This window comes from Rhinolophus sinicus, linkage group LG02 (assembly GCF_036562045.2).
Source record: "Rhinolophus sinicus isolate RSC01 linkage group LG02, ASM3656204v1, whole genome shotgun sequence".
NCBI classification, from domain to species: Eukaryota; Metazoa; Chordata; class Mammalia; order Chiroptera; family Rhinolophidae; genus Rhinolophus; species Rhinolophus sinicus.
This window is the reverse complement of record NC_133752.1, coordinates 29,577,475-29,600,198: the sequence shown is the minus strand read 5'-3', so window position 1 is coordinate 29,600,198 and position 22,724 is coordinate 29,577,475. Positions and strand designations below refer to the sequence as shown.

The 22,724-nt window shown below is 39.7% G+C and overlaps 1 protein-coding gene across 1 annotated transcript; it reads right to left on the bottom strand.

The window, feature by feature from the left end:
- Nucleotides 1-3,080: 3,080 nt before the first annotated feature.
- ETNPPL (ethanolamine-phosphate phospho-lyase) lies at nt 3,081-22,232 on the bottom strand. Its single transcript, XM_019741922.2, has 13 exons — nt 21,952-22,232; nt 19,338-19,456; nt 18,923-19,082; nt 16,364-16,438; nt 12,886-12,976; nt 11,457-11,573; nt 9,464-9,546; nt 8,634-8,859; nt 7,403-7,557; nt 6,637-6,726; nt 6,274-6,404; nt 4,772-4,839; nt 3,081-3,636 (listed from the first exon to the last, which is right to left on the bottom strand). Exons 1-13 carry the CDS (start codon nt 22,005-22,007, stop codon nt 3,520-3,522), a joined length of 1,488 nt encoding a protein of 495 aa, XP_019597481.2. The 5' UTR covers nt 22,008-22,232; the 3' UTR covers nt 3,081-3,519.
- Between the last annotated feature and the right edge of the window lie 492 nt (nt 22,233-22,724).

Genomic DNA, 22,724 nt, shown 5'->3' with positions numbered 1-22,724 from the left:
CACACACAGGTGGTCTCTGTTGCATTCAGGAAGGAGTCACTAATTTCTTTATCTCTCTTCCTTACAATAAAAACCTAATTTTTAGATTTCTGGTCAAAGTGGTGCAGTAGGTGAATGCTGTGCTTACCTTCTCTCACAAGCACATTAAAATTACAACTAAACTACAAAACAACCATTATAGAGTATCGCTTAAAATCTTGCTAAACCAAAGCCCTACAACTAAGGATGTGTAGAAGAAGCCACTTTGACACTGGTAGGAAGGGCAGAGATATGGAACAGGATGGTCCCACACCTGTGTGTGACCATTAAAAATTGGGAGGGGTATCTTGGTTGCAAAGTTCCATCCTGCAGGAGCAAGGGGTCCCAGCCCCTCCCCAGTCCAGGGTTCCAGTGCCAGGGAGAGAAGTCCCCCTAACTTCTGGCTGTGAAAAACAGCAGAGATTGTGACTGAGTGGGACAGAGGGCATTTGGAGTTCCAGGTGCTCCTCTTAAAGGACCCGCACAATGACTTACCCACCAGCAGAATCACTGGCTCTGAGCTTAGCACTGGGGCAGAAGCTGGAGAGGCAGCAGGGTCATATGGTGGGGAACTGAGTTGTCTAGCTTCAGGATGGGGGCTGGAAGGGCAGCTTTCTCCTGGCGGAGGAGCTGATGGAAGCCATTGTTTCTTTTGTTGAGCCCTCCCTCTTCATTGTGAGCAGACGCAGGCAGCAGCCATATCTGAATCTCCATCAAACTGGCTAACTCTGTTCATTTGCCCCACCTTGGTGATTCTGAAACCACACCCCATCCAACTTTTGGGAACACCCAAGCCACTTCCAGTGGCTTTTTTGTACAAACCGCTTGCCTTGGCTCATGCTGCAGACTTTCCTAGTGTCTCTCAAAGGTTTGCAGAACCCGCACAAGCAGCATCTGGCTTTGGTGTGTCCCATACCTCTGGCTGAGCAGCCCTAAGTGACAGCTGGCCTTGATTCGAGGCTTAGCCTCTCAAGGCACTTCAAAGCATGACATGGATGGTGGCCACCTGCACATTTCTTTTTGGCTCCTACTGGGTGGCCCCTGGTGGAGCAATGGCTGCAGTTAAACTTGACCTACAGTGGATCCACTCCAAGGTGGTCCTGGGGCTGGTGCCCCCAGTGAGAGCTTTGAAACAAGTTGGAGCATTACCCAGCTGCCTCCAAGTTTGACACACCCAAGGCGCAAATTGGGCAGGCACTAGAGTCCTGCTGAGGCAAATGCTACTCTGTAGAGTCAGCCTCTGTGCCACAACTCCTCCACTGAAATGCCAGATGGGAGGGGGTTCGGGGTGGGTGAAAAGGGGAAGGCATTAAGAGTACAAATTTGTTGTTACACAGTAGTCATGGGGATGTAGGATATAGCATGAGAAATATAGTCAATTACATTGAAATAACTAGGTATGGTGCAGATGGGTACTGGATCTATGAGGGTGATGGATGAGAGGGGAGATGGGGGCACTGTGAGAAAGGTGAAGGGATTAAGAAGTACAAATTGGTAGTTACAAAATAGTCATGGGGATGTAAAGTATAGGGAATATAATCAATCATATGGTAATAACTATGTATAGTGCCAGGTGGGTACTAGTCAGGGGGATCACTTCCTAAATTATGTAAATGTCTAACTACTTCCCACTATGCTGTACACCTGAAACTAATACAATATTGGATGTCAATTCTAATTGAAAAATTTAAAAAGGGGGAAAAGATAAAGAAGTATAAGAGGTTTAGAGTTCCAAATATAAGACAGATAAGTCTTGGGGATGCAATATACAGCATAGGAAATATAGTCAATCATATGTGACAGCGTGGTACGCTGTCAGATGGTTGCTGGACTTATCATGGTGATCACTTCCACAGCACAGGGAATGTAATCAGTAATGTGGTGATAACTCTGCATAGTGCCAGGGGGGAACTGTTGAAAAACTATGATGTACACCTGAACCTAATATAATATTGTATGTTAGTTATATTTTAATAAAAATCTTAAAAACCTAAGTTTTAGATAACAAAGGAGAGTGGAGTGTATTGAAGAAAAAAGTCTTAGTTTTTTCTTATTTTATACTTGGAAGCCTAACACAGTGTGGGTTTTCTCCTTCCTCCCTTGAGCATGTATACTAGCTCCAGTAAGAGGGGACAGCAAGGGGTGCTCACAAAAGGGCTGATCTGTGCTGGGAAGGTCTGATTAGCTCGTCATCATCTTCTTTGCTAGAAGCCAACCAGAGACCTCTACTCCTTTTCCTCTTTGCCAACTCTGGGAACCAACCTCAGCATTATCCAGCCAGGATCCAGAATCGGTTATACTTTTAGGAGTAAAAAGTATTTAATAATGAGGCCTTGCATTTTTATAGCATTTTTATTTATGACAAATTTAGGAAGATTTTTACAATAATTTTCCTCCCAACATCCTTCTCAGTTATGATGAAACTGCCATAGCAAAATTATTACCTCTTCTTGATGGAACAAAACATACAGAGAAAGTTTAATAACTATTAGGAAGGCAATAGAGAGATTATGCAAAGTCAATACCAAAATTCAAATATCTCTCCATTCAGTACATTTCCCAAGTGGATGTCTCATGGCACCAGCATGCAATGAAGAGCCACTTGAGGTTCCAGGTTTCCTCATGTCTGATTAGATTGTGTGTGTGTGTGTGTGTGTGTGTGTGTGTGTGTGTGACAAACTCGATGGTGAGAAGAGGAAGAGGAAGATGTTTGGCTCAAAGTTAATTTCTCACCTGCAGGTAAGTGACTTGCCAAGGTGACACAATCCGAGCAGGCAGAGCTGAGTCTTCTGACCGGGAACACAGTGCTTTGGCTCCTGCTGCTGTTCCAGCTACATCATTAGAGTGTTTCTGGGTATATTTTTTGTTCCTCGACCCCAGGTTCCCACAGGATCACGATTAACCTAGTTCCCTAGTCCAAGCTCCCTGACAGAGGTCTGAATTATTCATTCATTTTTAACATTTGGTGTATGTGATTTTTTTCCAAATGGTTTTGATTTTAGCACCCCAACCCTTAATGTTCTCTGCAAAAGAAAGACAAACACTGCGCTAGTAAAAAAAAATTTTGGTTTACATCATATTTTATTTTATTATAGTTCATAAATATATTTTTATATAAATGGAATCATTATAGAATTTGTATCTTAAGGCACTAAGTTTCCAATGTTAAGGAACTTACTGTACTTTGCTCTCTCATTTCAATCATTAAAACAGGAGGAGTAAAACTACCAACGTAATATTCAATGTGAAGCTTGAATTTAGTAGAATAAATTAAGTACATTCAGAAATCTCAAGTACGGAATCAACAGGCTAGAGGCTGAACAAACAATCTTGACGTGGTTTGATCATCACTTGGTTTATTCTCACTACTCACTTACTTTTTTTATTTACAAATCTGAATGGAACGCAAATTCTACCTTTAGAGAGTACAACAGAGGTGTTAAACGGACGCGACACTTCTATTCATTCAGCACATTTATCTTGCTTTAAGACACGAATCTCTCATGTCTTGAGCCTTTTACTGAGCAGTGAATGTTTATCCGTGCACAATCCATTTCTCTTTTGGCTGGGATTTTCTTTCTGGTCCGGAGCACCCTCACTGAGCACTTCCTTAGGCATCTGCAAGACAGGTGCACAAACCCAGTGGGTGCCCGAGCTGTAACCTTCCCAGCCTCCCCGGGGCTGGTCCACTGGCTGATGGACAAACAAAACACAACACAATACTTCCTGTTTCTCCCCACCCCTGAGTAGTGTCTTCCACAGATATTTGACATGTGATGTCAACATACAATTTGGGACTCCAAGCCAACATTTCAGAAATGTGTGTTCGCTTTGCTAACTCCAAAGGAGGATGTCCCGTGGTGAACTCTTTTACTTGGAAGCTCCTTTTCAATGCTTGCTCAGTTCTTAGACCTGTAATTGTGCCCTAGACAGATAAGCTACTCTGGGATAGCAGATAATCATTGATGTCTGAAATTGGTTTGTGCTGTACCAAGAGACAGAAGCGGTCCTGTTAGCAAATCATTTGCTCTCACTCAAATGGCCTCATGTTTTTCAATCAGGAAATGGACTTGCTGACTGCATTGGATGTGCAGGGAGGCTCAAGGCACTGACTGTTCCTTTATGGGTCAAAGTCATAAACAAATTATGCAACAAAGCTTCTCAAGCTTTTGGCCTTACTGTTTCATGACCTGGGGAGCTCTTTCTCACACCCCAGGCAGCTCAGGGAGAGAATGGAAAGGCCCTCTGCTGGAAGCACATCAAATGCAGAAACTAGGCCACTCGGTGCCAGATGGTTCTCAGGCCCCAGCGGCCATTCGAAGTTTCTACTTTAGTTCACTACAGGACCAAACTCTGGAGCCAGGCTGCCAATGCTCCTGCTGATTTTAAAGAGCGGTGTGTGGGCATCTGAGGCAGTGTCAGGTGGTCTTCAGAGCAAATAAGAAGGCGTTTAGGACGTGTATTATCATCTCTCTATATTTTAAAGGCCCTCTTTATGGGCCCGCAGGGTTTTTTGGTTGTTATTATGGGCGTGATCCTATCAGAATGGTTCTTTGGCTTCATTCCTTTCAAGTGGTCTGACACATGCCTTGAAATTTAAGTGTGCACCCAAAATTGCAACAATAAGCCAACCCCAGCAAAGGGGGTTTTATTCTAAAGGTCACTGTGTAATTTTAAAAAATTTACATTCCTTTTACGTAAATTTCTAAAGTTTGAAATGTTTCCCCTTAAAAATAAAGTAGCAGACTCTTACCTTTGTTCGGCAAGGTGTATTCTCGGAGATCACATTCTCAGTTTTGTCTCCGGTGGCTTCTTCTAAAACTATATCAAGGAAGACACAATGGAGAAAACAGAACATAAAAATCTCAAAAAAAACCCTTTGGTATCAATAAGAAAATCCTTATGAATAAGAGATAAATATGTTAAAAAATGTGTCACTATGAAAATTGCTGCTTTTAAGCTTTTATTATACTGTGTTTCCCCGAAAATGAGACTTAACCAGACAATCAGCTCTAATGCGTCTTTTGGAACAAAAATAAATATAAGACCCGGTCTTATTTTACTATAAGACCGGGTAATATAACATAAAATAATATAAAATATATAATATAATACCGGGTCTTATATTAATTTTTGCTCTGAAAGACGCATTAGAACTGACTGTCCAGCTAGGTCTTATTTTCGGGGAAACACGGTAGCGTTTCATCATTATCATTTACAAGTGGCACTGAGCCTGTGTTAGCTATGCCTAGGTCACTTCATTTAAAGGAAATTCTTTGACCCATCATTGACAATGCTTAAGAACTGAGTTGACTTTTAAGTACTCATGACAGACTTGCCCCAACCTCTACTCTTTCTTCTGCCTGGCCCTTCAAGGGACCAGAGGACACGCAGTCGTGTGCGGGATACTTGCCAGGTTTGGGTGTCAGCATCCTCTTAGTCTAAAGGCAGTGACTTATTACAAACAACTTTGGCTGACTCTTGAGTTCCCAAACATTAATGATCTATTTTGCATGCTACATTGATTCCTGGCTTTTCAGCCTTGTCCTAAACCTAAAAGACTGATAAGGGATCAGAGAAGTTGAATCTTAAAAGTATAACTGAAGCAACAACAAAAATTCTAACATTTGACAGTACTTAATGTTTTTCAACATGGTTTTACATTGTTAGTTTACTTTCTAATATCAATTTATGCCCATGACAGAAAAATGAATTAATCTAATTATATAATCAGATAAATAAGATAAATTCCTATGACAGCCTATAATACTGAATGACAAACAAAAGTCCTCAAAAATTATATTGTAATAAGTGAAATACTTAAAATCAAATGATTCAGCACATAGCAAATAATTGTTAACCCGTAGGCTATAATTTTTATTAATATTTCACATACTTTCATGGTACAATGTTGAACTACTATACACTGCAGCATTTGTGGTTCATGGTACAATGCAGACATGCAGTTTTTTAAAAACTGAAATGATAAAAATAAAGCTGTGCCATTTCAGTAAAAGCTTAGGTTTGGAGTTGTGTGAGTACAAAAAGAAAATTTCGATTTAACTAACAGTCCATGATGTTAATATTTTTCAGCTCTCCTTTTCTAATTCTTACTACAAAGTTAACACTCAGTTCTGCCTCCTTCACTTCTGTCATGAATAACAAGATATACAGCCATGTATGACCAGGTTGGGGTCGGGGGGCACGGGTGTGGGGGGCAAGGAGGCATCTAAAAAAAATTATCTGTGGACAGACCTGTTAGAATACCATCAAGTTGGTCCACCATAAACTTTGCATCTTCTTTAGTGAAGCACATAGGTGGTTTTAGTTTAAGCACATTTCTGTGAGGTCCATCAGCACTGAGAAGCACTCGCTTTTCTTTCATCCTAATTAGCATGCAGGAAACACATGTCAGTGCATACAAACGATAACCAAGATTCTTTACGAATGATGTGAACACAGCGCAGTTTAGTATTCTGCATACAAGAAGCCCACATTTATAAATTGCATGTGTCTTAAACTTTCCTTATTTGGAGAGATGGAAGGCAGTAAAAGAAGTTTTCAAGAGGGTGGGCAACCCAGAACCCGGACACCAAAAGGGGGTGGGAGTGCATTTACTTGTAAATAATGTGCTGAGCCTCAGCTGTGGCAGGAGTCCTTTTCTGATGGTCCTTTACTAAGTCAATTCCGATAAAAAGGCCAGTACCCCTGAGAAAGGTAAAGAAAGAAAACTTGACACACACTCTCAAACATTGCATTGTCACAAAAAATTAACAGTCTCTAAACTTCAGTTTAAATTGAGGCTGAATGTGACTCCTTTTAAGGGTAATTGTAATTGATTCTACCTAATCCAAAATACCAACCCAGTGTCCACAACTCTTTCCAGGTTTTGAAACAAGTTTGCTTTTGTCATCCAGTTTCCAGCCCCTCCCCCACACACTTAATTCAAAAGAAAAAGGCTTAAAAACAACCTCTTTAGACTATTTCCTTTCTCAGGACATTAATGATGATAAATGTTTCATGTTTATATGTATATATACCTATGCAAAATATTGAGTTTTCCAGGATATCATTTTAAATAATTTTTAATAGATAATTTAAAGTTATTTTAAGTCCCTTCTTTTCATCTTTTTGGTGCTGAAAATTAACCCAGCTTTACCTTTTTTAAAAAGTATACAAGTTAGGAAAGATATATACCCAAAAGTTAACAGTAGTGATGATATCTGGGTTCTAGATTAAGAATGAGTTTTTAAAAATTTTTTTTTATTTTCAGTGTTTTCTAGATTTAGTTTTATGCAATTTATTTTAAATGTATCAGGTAAAATATAAGTTATTTTCATTTGGAAAAATGAGTAACTACATAACAATGTCATGATAAACATACCTGATATCTCCTATCAAAGTGTGCTTAGCCTTCTGTTTATTCAGTAACTCAATAAGATAACTCCCTACTCTTGTGGCATTTCCTTGAAGGTCTTCATTTTCAATGACATCCAGGACAGCCAAACCAACAGCAGAAGACACTGGATTTCCTCCATACTTCAGAAAAAAGACACATGAGAAAACATGATAGTTGAATTAGTGGTATTGCTTCATTTATAAGAAATGTGGCTCATACATAAGCAAGTAAAGATATCATTTCGATAAAATTTTCTCTTGAGATATTAGTTTTGTAGACTTAGAATATAGCATGATTCTATTCATTCAGAATAAAAGGAAAATTCATTCCAAATTATATTCTCCATGCTTCATCACCAGTATGCAGGAGTAGCAGGAAATTTATCGGTTCAAAAAAATAGAAAATGTATTGGGAATTAAGGATTTCAAAGTGTGCCTCAGTGAGTGGGATATGTATTTCTGTCCTTGTATAGTTGTGTGGAAACAGCTAAGCAATGACATTTTTTCCAAATAATTTATGTCCTTAGAAAACAAATCCTGTTATACATATTGTACAAACAATAATAATTTTTCCAAGCTTAAAGCTTATGACTTTTAGGGATAAAACCAAGGAAATACTATTTCTTAAAGATAAAAATTTAGTATCTCCTATGATAGCCATATAACTTTTATAGTACTGAATCATCTAAACAGAGATGTTTTGGAAATTTAAATAAACTTGTAAATAATGTGTTGCGCCTCGGCTGTGGCAGGAGTCCTTTTCTGATGGTCCTTTACTAAGTCAATTCTGATAAAAAGGCCAGTACCCTGAGGAAGGTAAAGAAAGAAAACTTGACACAAACTCTATCAAACATTGCATTGTCACAAAAAATTAACAGTCTCTAAACTTCAGTTTAATTTGAGGCTGAATGTGACTCCTTTTAAGGAGTAAACAAAATATTATCATCTGTTTATGAAATATCATAACCTCTAGAGTTGAAGAGAACAGCCATCTATCAGTGGAATAATTATCAAGAACATTTGAGGAAAGGGAAAGATACAGAAGGGAAAATTCAAGAATTGTTCCAGTTAGATGAAACATGGTTAGATCAAAGTTTGGCTAGGGTCCTGGGGTGGTTAGCTGGCAATACTGAGCTTTAATCTTCAGTAAATAGGCAAGAAGTATAAGAACTGCATTATTGCCCCTCTTAGCAGTAAAGTCATAGACAAAAATATACCGTATTGAAATACTCCATCCCAGAGCTGCTGAAGGCTTCTGCAATTTCTTTGGTTGTTATCACGCATGCCACTGGATGGCCATTGCCCATTGGTTTTCCCATTGTGACAATGTCTGGAACAAAGTCTTCACCATGCATTTGGAAGCTCCAGAAATGTTTCCCAACTCGTCCAAAGCCTACCTGAACTTCATCAGCTATAAACACACCCCCTGCTCCGCGAACATATCTGAAAAGCAAAAAGGACAGTCTTACGCCTTCAGGTCGCGGAGAGTCCCCACAGCCACCCACAAAGATACAGATTATGGAGGACTTAAAAAGTTGTTTACCTGGAGCCTGTAATCTTTGTTAAAAATACATCAGTGCTCAAAACCCCCAGTGACATCTATGTGATGCCACTGACTGAAATGCAACCACATAATTTCCAGATTAGATTTATTCTACATTGTTTGGGTTTGTACTACTTAAAGGAAGCTCTACTGCAGTATTTTAAGTGGGAAGAGAAAGAAGTGAACAAGACGTAGTGTTTAGGAAGGTTAATCTTCAAATTTTTCCTACTTGGTCAGGCTTAGGCACCAGCCAATCAGAGAGGATGTCAGGCTGGGGCTGGAGCAGAGTCCTAGAGGCCCCCGCGCTGGACCATGTGTACGCCCTTCATTTGCCGGATCTTGGGAAGGTGGAGAAATTTCCAGAGCCCTGGGGTGGCAGGCACTCCGAAGTGACTGCTTACCAGCTAGTTAGGAAGTATGTCAATATTTTAACAACCAGTATGGCCCTACGGAATTGTCACGGTGCCCTCAGTTTGACCAAGGGTGCCCACATCCAGTACATACTCTGCCACTTTCTGGAAGTAGCCTGCTGGAGGAATTATTTGTCCGCCACAACTCTGCATGGATTCAGCAATAAAGGCAGCAATCTATACAAGAGAAGATGGGGTCACAGTCCATTAGGTCCCCCTCATATCACCTAAAAAGAGGACTTCTTATAGAGCAGGGTTTTAAAAATGGCTGCGAATGGACCTGTGGCAAGGGAAAATAGGCCATTTGATTAAAAAGAAAAGATGTCTATGCTGGAAAAGCAACTGATCTGAAGCATTAATTTCTGAAAGTCGAGGGTATCCGTGAAACTTGCCATGAGAAATGGAGGAGAGGGTGCTTTCTATTTCTCCATAATTAATTTAAATGCAGTGTTTTCTTTAGGATCAACTGAATAAAACTGATGTTTTGATCAGTATTGATATGAATCTCTAAAAAAGTTCCCCAGGCTCTAAATATATGACTGTGGTGCCTATTTCCTCAGCTTGGTGAAATAGTGCTGCGTGAGCCTGGAATTTCCATGAACGAAATGGGATGGTGACCTGAGGCCACTGCTAGTTACTGTGTTATATTTCTAATTCTTGCCCTGAACCATGTCTAACTCAACAGAATCAGGCAATTCACAATAGGAACTACAGAGGAAATGTTCTAGAGGCTAAGAAAGGAGAAGTAGAAAATAGACAATGCTGAACTAAGAAGAGAAAGCATGAAAATGAGATATGCAGTCAAGAAACCAAGGTTCTCGTCCAGAGTGCCTCTTAGGAAATAACTGCCTTACCTTGGCTTAAGTCTTTCGCTTTAGAATATTTCATTTATCAGTTATAAAATGAAGTCGTTGGACTCAACAGATTTCTTGTCTACATTTCCATCACTTTGTAAGCACATCTAATATTCGGAAGCATCCGTTTTATATTTGCTCATTGCTTTCAGCGTTGTTAACATGACAGCATCAATTCAAGAACTACTGAAGGCTAATGTGCTCAAAAATTTGTCCAAACCCCTTTAGCAGTGAAAAGACCATAAGATCTGGGAAATGTAAATTTTGTTTTCCTGGAAGCAGTGTTCACTGTTCATGTAAAGAGGTAAAGGCTGCATGTGAGGAGGAAAAGAGTATGAAGCTCCTACAATAGGCAGATATTAGGTCTGCCTGCACAGGTATCACATAAAAAGATGTGAAAATCGAATGGATTAGGAAGAAAGAGAAGAGAGTTAAGAAATGCAAACGACTCTCCAGTCATTAAGACAAAAATACATGAATAGGAAAAAGCAAAGCCTTCACTTTTATCTCAGTTGAGATTTTATCGCCATGTCGATGCCATAAGCACGTTAAAGGCAAAGCCTGTAGCACATCTCATTCAAACTCCACGTACGTCACCCTCAAATGAGCTGAGAATTTAATGTTAAGCTGAAGACAGTGGGGCAAAGTCTGAGAAAATGGAAAGTCTCTTTTCTACTCTGGAGGATTCTGGTTCTGTCTTAGAAATCCAGGCCCAGATTGGAAGAAACGTTTTCTGCCATGACTTATCTAAGCTCCGCGGCTTTGGGAAAGTTGAACCAGTTGAAAGGAAGTGCCAAGGCTCCCTTGTGCGTCCTGGAGACAGCAGTGGTTCTGAGGCTCCAGGGCCACTCTGTCCCTCCCATTCCCATCACCATATATCAGCCTCTTGTGCGGCTGTTCATTAGAGTAGTCTATCACTGGCATATCACCTTCCTTAATTCTCTCTCCTGCCCCTTTGGACCGAGTCTGCATCCCACTGGGAAGGTCAGAGTTAGGCCACCAGCTTTGGAATAGGCACAGTGATTACATTTCCAGGATAAATAAAAATAGATAACCTTAGAGGTATGATTATAATAATGCGCTTTTTGATATATGAACCAAGTGAAAATGTAACCAGAAAAGATCAGAAAGGGACTTGAAATCTAATTCTTTCCCATCTCTCCAATGTATCACAGTGATTTAAGTCCATTTTATAAAAGATGTTAAAATGTTTCCCAAGCTATAAATACAAACCTTCCTTCCATTCTTATGAGCTTCTTCAATAATTTTCTTCACTTCATCTGCATAAGCGCTGGCTGGGTCGGCATGGTCTTCTCTATATTTTCCTCTGTAAGTATCTGGAGTTGGTGCCTGAAAACATCAAATGATACCATTTCTCATGATTTGCCTTTTGGACAAGCTAGCCTTTAAATGTTGGCAATTCCCCACGAGAGCACATTAGAAAGGTGACCATGTAGACTTAAGTGACTTTGCATTATTTTGTTCTATTTCTGTGACATTTCTATTTTTGTGACATTTCTGATCCGTCCTAATTCTGTTAAATACTGAAATCTTTGAATCGTGAATGGCACCTTGGATTTGCTCCTAGCCCGTTAGAAGTCAAGACTGCATCCCTATTCACATAAGGACCAAATTCAAATCAACAAGTGTGATGATATTGTTTGAAAATTTCAATGAATGGAAATTGGATTAACTATTCTAGATTGAAAAATAGATCAACACTTACCAACTACATAGCAATTTGTAATCATTCAGAAAACTAGAGTGCCTTAGCATTGATTCCAGATCTTTAAATTTTGAAAGAAGATATTGATGATTCGCTTAAGAAAGTCTACTGATCCTTAACAAAAGTTTTAAACTTGATTGGTTTATTTACTATTTATTTTACTTAATAAATCTATATAATAATTTAACATAGAGCAATTTAATTTTAAGACAGTCATACACACTTAATTCAACTCTGAATTTCAAGTTGACATCAGTGATAGCAAAAGTAATTAAAGATCAACAGGCAAGAAAAATAAAATGATAGTTGTGAATTAAAGCTATCACTACCACAATACTAAGTTGCCCATTGTGTTACTCATCAATGGATATTTTTAAAAATACATTTTATTGGGGAATATTGGGGAACAGTGGAGAACAGTGTGCTTCTCCAGGGCCCATCAGCTCCAAGTCGTTGTCCTTCAATCTAGTTGTGGAGGGCGCAGCTCAGCTCCAAGTCTAGTCGCCGTTTTCAATCTTTAGTTGCAGGGGGCACAGCCCACCATCCCATGTGGGAATTGAACCGGCAACCTTGTTGTTGAGAGCTCACGCTTTAACCAACTGAGCCATCCGGCCACCCCTCTGGAAGCTCAGCAGCAGCTCGTTGTCTTCATACTAGTTGTGGAGGGTGCAGCTCACTGGCCCATGTGGAAATCTAACCGGCAACCCTGTTGATTAGAGCTCTCAGTCTAACAAACTGAGCCATCCAGCCGCCCCTCATCAATGGATTTTAAGCTACATCCTGTCATTAACTAGCTCTTTGACTTCAGCAAGTCACATACTGCTCTAGATCTTGTTTCTTTTTCATGTTTTCATTTCAATAAAAGGATTGGACTGTATTATCACTAGGCATTCTTCCAGTACTAACATTCTGATTCTTGGATTCTAAAATACTTACCACATGCACAAATTCTTTCTTGACAGCTCTGCCCTTTCCAAATTTATATGGACTGATGTCAATTAAAGATGATAGGTGACCATGGTAAGCACTGAAAAGAAAAAGAACAGTAACCAAGATCGCTTCAAAGAAGGATGTTTTTCTAATACTATGAAAAACAGTATTGCATATCATCCAGGGAGAATCTCAACATTGGTTCCAGATTTAACTATATGGGATCTAATTTTTCATGGCAAGACTGGCCATTTAATTTTTCCAGTTTTCCTTATTTATGTAATAAAACACATGAAAAGCTAAGTATGTATCCTCATAGACGATGTCTTTTTAGCCAGTAAAGAACTTAATTTCTTTAAAGTATATAATATCTGCTGAATTAGACTGTCTAAAGGTAAAAAAAAAATTTATAGTTTCATGAAAAACTTCATACGTATGTATGTATTCTTTAAATGTATTTGATAGTTACATTCTAGTAAATTAAAACAAAATGACCTTGTATCATAGAATGGGCTGTGTTTCTGTTTAGGATGGTTTCCAAAGGATGTCTAGTCGCATATGTCAGGCAAATACAAGTTAGCAAGGAACACACGGTCTCTTCAAGACTGAGAGGTGATCAAGTGGCTATGAAATTCTTTTCTCTTACTTAAAATACAGGTAGCTATGATATTCCCCTTTCTGTGTCTTGCCCAGAGATATAATTGGGAGATCTGGAAGAGAAATATCAAAGGCCCATGAATAGATAAAGCAAAGAGGGAAGGCTTCCGCTATCACAGATTAAGCCATTAGTCTACAGAGCTAGACTAATAAAATTAGTATGGCACTGGAATAAGAACAAAGAGACGACTGGGACAGAGGGCGAGCTTAGAGATACATCCATACATAAATGGTAACACAGTGGACTCCAGATAGATTCGGTATGAGGAGTAATTATAAAGGCAGTAGAAGAAAACAAAGAACATCTTTGGGATCTGGGGAGTTAGGAAAGAGATATTAACAAGATTTAGAAAACACAAACCATAAGATGAAAATTTTATCTATTTGATTTGAACAAAATGAAAGGTTTCTGCTCAAGGATACCAATGACTTAGTTAAAAGACTAAATGATAAATAGAGAAAAGACATTTGACTGTCTCAAACGAAAAGAGATTAATGTCCAACATGGTGGTTCTCAATTCTGCCTCTATATTAGGACCACTTGGGCAATTAAAAATATATATACTGTTTTCTAGAATCCACCTCTAGAGATTCTTTTAATTGGTCTAGACTGGGACCTAGGCATTGGTGTTTTTTTAAAAAAATTCCCTCGTAATTCTAAAACAGAGTTAAGGTTGAAATCCTCTAATATAGACTATATAAGCAACCACAATTCAACAAGAAAAGGGTGGAATCCCAATAGAAAAATGGGCAAAGAATATGAACCGATAATTTTCAGAACAGAAATAACAAATGCATAAGTGTAAGAAGAGATACTCAAACTCATAATTAGAAAATTGCTAATTAAAACAACATCGATACTTTATACCTATTAGAATGGTGGCAAAATTAGAAAAAAAATTAGAAAGCAGGATACTATTATGTTTTGGTGAGGATATGGAAAAATAGGAAGTTTTATGCACTGTATGGTCCTGCAACCATTCTGGAGATGGATCTGGCAGTATTAAGTCAAATTAGCAATGCTTATAGTACCCCTATGGCCTCGTTATCCTGTTTCTGGGTGTTTGTCCCTAAGAAATTCTCAGAAAGGTCCATAAGGGCACATGTACAAGGATGCTCATTGCAGCGCTGTTTGTGGTAGCTGGCGGTAGCCATCACTGGGAGGAATGATAGGCAGTTGTTCCAGCTGCGCTGTCCCCCGTGGCAGCCACTCCCACATGTAGCTCCTGAGCACCTGGAAAGCAGCTAGTCAGAATTGAGATGTGCTGTAAGTATAAGACATACACTGAATTTTAAAGCCAATACAGAAAAAAGAGAGAAAGAGAGAAAATGTTTAATATCTTTATACTGATTACACATTGAAATGAAATTTCAGATATAATGGCTACTAGAAAAAATAAGTTCCCTATGTGGCTCACAATATATTTCTATTGGAAAGCACTGAATTAGAAGAATAGATGTATACCCAGAAACATAGAACCTTGAAACAGTGCTAAGGGAATAAAGTCAGAAACAGAAAGAGCTCTATAGCAATATTTGTAAAATTAAAACAGATGCATGTAAAATAATCTACATTTTACAAAAATAATAACTAAAAGATGTTATTAGAATAGTTGTCTGTATATAGGTAGGGGAGAAGGGGAATAAAAGAGACCCAGAAAATCAACTGTGGTAGCTCCCTCCCACCCCACCAAAGATGCCCGCGTCCTAACCTAAACCTTGGAACCAAAGACTATGTTACATGGAAAAGGGGACTTTGCAGATGTGATTGAATTAAGTATCTTGAGATGGAGAGATAATCCTGGAGGGTCCAATGTCATCACAAGTCTTTATAAGTGAAAAGAGGCAGGAAGATGGTGGTCAGAGACATGAGAGATGACGTGAGGATGGACGCAGAGGCTGGAGTAATATAATGGCTGCCTCTGAAGGTGAAGGAAGGGACCACAAGCCAAGAAATGCAGGTGGCCTCTAGAAGCAGGATAAAGCAAGGAACAGGTTCTCTAGAGCCTCCAGAAGGACCTAACCCTGTTGACACCTTGATTTTAGCCCAGTGAGACCCACTCTGGACTTCTGACATACAGAACTATAAGAGAAGAAATTTGTGTTGCTTAAGCCACTAAGTCTGAGGTAATTTTTTTACAGCAACAATAGAAAACTAATATACCAACCAACACATAAAGTGAGAAAAGTCTATAGAGAAAAAGAAATAAGAGGCATGTTCAATTTAACCCTCTATGCCTAAGATTGGTGGGGTGGAGAGGTAAAAAAAAATTAAATCTCCTTAGTGAAGATGGAAGTTGTTGGATTTCTTGTTTAAAATGTAATAAATTCATGTTTGAAAGGTAAGATTAACTAGCAACTGTGAATAGTCATAAACTAAAGAGAAAGTACTTTTACTTGGCTGCTTGTTTTCTTTAAAATTTGCTCTAAATTTTTATCTTTTAAATTAATTATAGTGCATAATCACAATAGTGAAGTGAATGCTTGGATTTTTAAGATACTAATTGTATTTTTGTCTTGAAAAAGACTGAGTTATACATTGTAGTGTCTCAATAAATAGTTAACATGAGAGAACTAAGCACTGATTCATGCCCATGAGGCCATGACCACAGCACCCAGTAGAGCCTCCCCTGTTTTCATGTACTTGGAAGGAATTTCGGCATCCTGCAGGCCTAAACTGGTGTTGGTCCCCTAATACATAGTAAAAATCACTGTGCCATATAGCCACCCCCCTCTCCACGTGCTTATGGTATTAGTATGGATAGGATCAACACGATTTTGTCTCTGAAGCAGCTTCTTGCTTAGAAATCTTTCATCTAGGACTTACTGGTCAAGAGTGATCACATCTTCGTGGCCCCTGAACTGCCGAGCCAGGCGTAAGGCTAAGTCATTGGCTTCTGATCTATAAGACAACAGAGAGAGGGAACAGTGTCACATAAGCTCTTTTCAAAATATTTCAAAAGTTTAGTTTAAAAGTTACAAGATTCTAACTACAGTGGTCCCCCATTATCTGAGCGGAATATGTTCCAAGAGCTCAGTGAATGCCTAAAACCATGGATATTACTGAACCCTATATATATATTTTTCCCTATATGTACATACCCATGATTGTTTAATTTATAAATTAGGCACAGTAAGAGATTAACAACAATCACTAATACTCAACTACAACAATTATAACAAAACACTGTCATGAAAGTTATGTGAATATGCTCTTTCTGTAAAATTATTTTATTGTACTGTACTCAACTTTTCACTCAAAGGAAGTACTTTCTGGCTTCTCTTCGGCATATCCAAATTGCCGGCACCAGTACTCTTGTGCTTTGGGTCCATTATTCAGTAAAATCAGGGTTACCTGAACACAAGCACTGCAATACCCTAGGTGATCAGACAGTCCACCTGATCACTGAGAGGGCTACTAATGATGAACGGACAGGGAGCGTGTACAGCCTGCATACATTGGACAAAGGAATGATTCATGTCCCGGGCAGGACCAAGCCAGATGACATGAGATTTCACCACGCTACTCAGAATGGAGAACAATTTAACACTTATGAATTGTTGGTTTTTGGAATTTTCCATTTAATATTTTTGGACCACGGTTGGCCATGGGTAACTGGAACCGCGCAAAGCAAAATCTCGAATAAGGGGGAAGCTATCGTGTTCAGAAATGTATTAAGAAATCAGTTGAACTCCTCTCCTTCCCCTTCAATTTTTCCCACCCAACAATCTCACTTCATCCTTTTAATACAAATTCCCCAGATGTCTTCAATAAAGAATGAGACAACTTGGGATATGCAATACGAATAAAGGATATGCTGCCCATTTCTAACTTTAGCAGAGTTCAGTCACCTCAATAGGTGACTAACTTTGAGGACACTGAGAAGCCTGCCTTAAGCCTCATCTCCCTGGGAGGAATGGGAGTGTGAGGGCCCATTACTTGGCTACTAATCTCCGTTGTACTGGCTCAATATTGGATGAGTTCCCTATCTATAAAATGAAGATCATAATTTTTCTATCTGGTTCAGAGAGTCTAACTAGACACAGGGGAAGAAAATAATAATTTGTGGAACATTTTCTATCTGCCAGACATCATGCTGAGTGTTTTGCTATTTACTCTCAGAACTACTCTGCCAGGCAAGTATTGCCATCTCCTTTTTATGGATGAAGAAATAGCCTCAAAGGTTAAGTAACAAGAATAAATCCTCACAGCTAGTAAGAGGCAGAGTCAGTTTTCAGACTGAAGCCTGTTTAACTTCAAGATTATTTTTTGTACCGTCCCAAGGCTCTATCGTCTCCAGTCTTTGGGGATAGTGTTCTTTGGGTCTAACCCCTCTTTGACAGTATAGGATTCCTTAGCAGTGAAAGTCAAATATTATGATATCTAATTTATTGAAAGCAAGAACACTTTATAACAAAATATTTAAATTCTTTACAAAGAAAAAAGAATGATCTTTTGGCTAAAAATTTGCTTTTAAACTATCTTATTGTAAAGGGAAAAGTGAATCACAGAATCACATAGTCAAATATTTACAGAATTTCTAATAGCTAATTTTAACATATATGTACGTATCATTTTAAAATATGAGTTTATGCTGTATATACAGGTTTCCTCCCAATATAACATTGCCTTGTAAGCTGCTCACATGTCATTAGATATGTATTTTCAAAATATACTTTTTAATGTCTGCACAATATTCCCTAGAATGGATATATAGTAATTTGAATTTACAGAATTTAAGAGTTGGAACATATCTATTCCCTTGAATTTATTCCTTCCCTCTTTGTGTTGCAGAAATATGTTCAATTGCCTAAGAAAACAAACCAATCAAAAATCTTACAAAAGTTATAGCTTGTTTGGTAGAGTTCTTTCTTTGTTAAAACACCGCAATCATGCTTTGAAAAAACTACATAGGCTTGTGGATTCTTTAGCTACTTACTCTACTTCCCAAAGAGGTGAGTGGCATTTGACTATTTAGGTTTTCTCACATGAACACCAGACTTGAATATTTTTGCTTTGGTCATGACCTAAGTATCTAACCTTTAGGGATGTTTAAGAGGATGCCTTCCCCATCTTTCACCAAGGAAGCCATGGTAATAAAAAGTTAAGTGGCATGTACATGTTAATCATCACACTGTTACAGGCTGTGCTCAGAAGCTTTGGAACACAAGTCTGGCGTCCCATCGACAACCGGCTCATGGAAGAAAGCAGAAGAACCAGATTGGTCAGGTCCCCAGCATATGACCACTTAGTAAATGGCAAGAATGTCAGGAAACTTTTTGAGACATTTTGTGCTCCACCACAAGGCGAAAAGAAAAGGTATGCGCCAGAGAGTAATCAAAGAGATTGCTGGGAATGGGATAGGTGGGAAGCCTGGAAACATACCCTGAATTTGTAAAATAGCAAACAGAGAGTTTCTCCGGCAGGGTTGCGGAAAGGCGCTTGGCGTACTCGACAATGTTGTCGTGGAGGAACCGAGAATTTGTATTTAGCACCTCCATCTGTTTCTGGGCAGCTTTGACCACTTCTGGGTGACAGTGTCCCACTAAAATTTAGGAGACAAAAACCAAAGAAATAAGTTACAATACTAAATGCCTGGCAAGTGAGGAGGATTCTGAAGCAAGAAAACAAAAATGAGCTTCTTTCTGTTCCACAGTTTGCTACAACTTTTCTCTGCTAGGACTCTGGCCGGGTTCAGCAAAGGAACTGCAGCCCCTGCAATTCCTGAGACGTATATTAATGGGGTCAAGTCTGCCTTACTCCATACAGGTATTAAGGCACAATAAGTCAGGACAGTTACCATGGGCGACGTTGTTGATGCAATCCAGGTACTGTGCCCCATTCTCGTCAAACATGTACTGCCGCTGGGCTCGCACTATTTTGATGGGATCCGCAGCAAAGAAAACTTTGCATGAAGGCCTAGAAATAATGAAAGGAAACACTCCGGTCTGCCAGTGTTTTTCCTTCTCAACGAAAGTCATGATAAGTGGAAAATTACAATTATATAAAGGAAAGGGGAAACACAACCTAGGTGACATAACTTTTTATTTCATATCGGCCTGGAAACTCTTACCTTAATCTTCCATTTGTGACACCGCTCACATTTCTTGTGCTTGTTATATTAAATTTGCCATGATTTGACAACTCTATTTAGAAGCACATGGATCAACTCTTACAGTTCTAATTACACAAAACAATAACTATTTTTCCTTTGGGAAATATTGTTCTATTAGGGAAAAAAAAACCCAAACTTTTTTTTTTTTTTTTGAGGCTTACTATGTGTCAGGAACTGACAAATTCACAAGTATTATCTCATTCAATACTCCCAACAATTATATGAAATAGGGGTTATTGTCGTTCTCATTTTTATAGGTGAGGAAACTGGTGCACAGAAAAATTAAGGGACTTGTTTAAGGTTACACAGCCAGTAGGTGAGAAAACCAGAATCTTATGCCATAGCCCAAGGTAGTGCTTTTTTAATTTCTCTCTCTCTCTCCTTCCAATGTCATTTATAAAGAAATACGTAGCACTAAAGGCTAAATACAAATAACTTAGTGACAAATACTATAAAAGAGATTTTATGGGAGATCATTTCTATGTCTTTGAGTGGTACTTGTCCTGTATCAAATGGATTTTCTATTCTTAAATAATAAAATCCAACTATTCTTCTAAACCTTTAATCCAGTATTTTGAGCATAATAGTCATCCATATTTTTTATTATTTGGATGAATGTCTAGAGTACACATTTTAGCAACATAGAAACATCACAACAGAAACATCTGATATTGACTACATGGACATTTAAAAACTAAAACAATATAATATTCTTATTTTGGTGATTTTGCATGCACAAAAACTGCCAAATGCATAAGAGGTAATTTAGAGAGTAATTAGGTATTTCTATATGAAGGCCATATGCAACTGTTTAGAAAGCGTTTTGATTATTGTGACTAGGTCACCTTAAATTTTAAAATTGCCTAAGATTAAGCATCATCAGCTAAAATAAAACTAATATTTAATAAGAATTTCTTATTGGCTCAAATTCAGCTGTTAGTTTATACCTACGAACTAGAATCCAAAGAAAACCTTTGTTCTGAATATGGGCTGAAAACTGCAGACTTCACCTTGCCTTGTTAATGTACTTTCCACCTTGCCCCTCAGACCTCGGGTAAAATTTTTCCAGTCAGTCCATGGCTACATTCCTCCTTTTACAGAATTTTATCTGCTCACGGCAGAAATCATTAGGTTTTCATTGGGATCTAACTATATAGAATTGAAAACTAACAGAAAAAAGCAGTGATTGGAAAAAGGGAAAGGGGTGGTCGGGTAATGAGGAGGAATGTGACCATTTTGACTGCGGGGTTGAGAGAGCGTCAACTAGACTCCTAAACCCTTTAGCAATTTCCCAGGTCGATATCAGGAACCTCAGTACGAGAACTGCCCAGCACTTCCCCGAAGAGGACCCTGGTTCTTTTCTTTCTTGTGCCCCAGTTCTCTGGCCCGCCCGCTGCAGCGCTTGTTAATTATATGTAAACATGGCAGACCCTGGATTTTACAGGGGCTAAGAGTCGCGGAGGGCCGCAATCATCATTCATTTTTACATGTACCTTAAAAAAACACACACAAAAACCCCGACCAGATCTCACTTATTAATTTCATTTGCTCGCTCCTGGTAAGCAGAATGTTATTCCTACTTTCATAGAAGAGGAAATTAATTTGACAGAGGTCACACTGGTAAGACGACACCCTACTAGGACCAGAGCTCAGGTCTGACAACACTCAGTCTCTTAACGTTCATCAGTATATTACCAAGTTGTTTATAGCGTGGGCAAAACAAACGTAGACTAGAGAACACTGCATTTTTAAATTGAAACGAGGGCAAAGCATGGAAGACTAAGGTGGTTAAATAGCGTCTTAAAGAAGGTGGTTTCAAAGATTTTCTACAGGCTGGGTTAACCCTTTACCGTCTAACCAAGCACGCAATAAGAAAAAGCTCACTTTAAACAAAAGTTGTCAGAATTAGCTTGTTTTCACAGTCATCATCAAAATTATTTTATAGTTTTGAAAAGCTTCCGAGTTGGTGGGAGTGGCGGAGAAGTACCCTTCCTCCTCCCAGCGCCCATCCCAGGAAAGGTGTTTCCCTAGGGCCATTAACCCTCACGTGTCTCCCCCTCCAGCGGGCCCACAGCCCCACTCCTACCCGGCTTGCAGAGCCCGGACCACGCGGGAGGCAGGAGGGCGCCCCTGCAGGCGGCGGCGCGCGTGCGCAGGTGCGGTGGCAGCGGCGGCCGCTGGCGGAGCGTCTGCGAGGCGCTCCTCGCTCTCCCGCTCCCAGCCAAGCTTAAGCTTTTCTGCCCCCTGCTCTGGTTATTCCCCTTCTCTGCGTCTTCCCTCGGGGCTGGGGAGCCCTTACCCGATGTGCTTCCTCCTCAGCGCCAGAGTGTCCTGCTTGCAGTACAGCTCGCACATGGTGGCGGAGTGGCGGGGCGCTCCCAGATGCCTCCCCTGTCCTGTCTGCGCGCCTCCTCGGGAGCCCACGGCCTGCCTCAGTAGCGGGCCTTTCCTCCTCCCGTCATCCAGAGTTGGGTCCCTTTGCCCTGGGCTTCGGAGGGCACTGGTGGCATCGACTAGCAAGGGTCATCTCCCTTTTAAGTCTTGCCCTGCCTTTGCCCTTCCCCAAGCCCCACCCTCCTCGGCCTGGAGCCTGCTTGGCAAGTCACTGGACTAGCCACTCATTCGCCACCCACCCCCCGCCCCCCGCCCCCCGCCCCCTGCCCCTGCCCCCATCCTAACTGGCTGCTGTTCCTGCCCCGCTGATGCTCACTTCCCCTCCCCATCCCTTTACTTCTGACTCTCCTTTAGTTTTCTGACTTTTCTTTGCCTTCGCCTTTCTTTTCTCCTCTGCGTGCGAATTACCCCCTTCCCACTTTCTTGTTTCTTTTTTGTGTATCTCATTATTTTCTTGTAAACATTCAAAGATAGGCGCTGTCTGGAGATACCAAGACTAAACAGTTGTCTCCATTCTCACACTGAGAGTATTCCATTCATAACCTACCATAACTCAACAAAAGTAACAAGTCACAGTCCCTAAGGGTAAAGGACAGACTCAGCTTCGTATATGTTGGGAGTGATAATGTATAGTGTTTTAAACATCTGCTTTGACAATAACTGCACTTCTAATTTCTC

Coding starts and splice junctions, on each gene's coding strand:
- ETNPPL (XM_019741922.2), bottom strand. CDS start 22,007: ATGTGCGAGCTGTACTGCAAGCAGGACACTCTGGCGCTGAGGAGGAAG. Junction 11,574..12,885: donor AGAAAGAATTTGTGCATGTG/GTAAGTATTTTA, acceptor TGATGTTTTCAG/GCACCAACTCCAGATACTTA. Junction 6,727..7,402: donor ACTTTGATAGGAGATATCAG/GTATGTTTATCA, acceptor TACCTTTCTCAG/GGGTACTGGCCTTTTTATCG.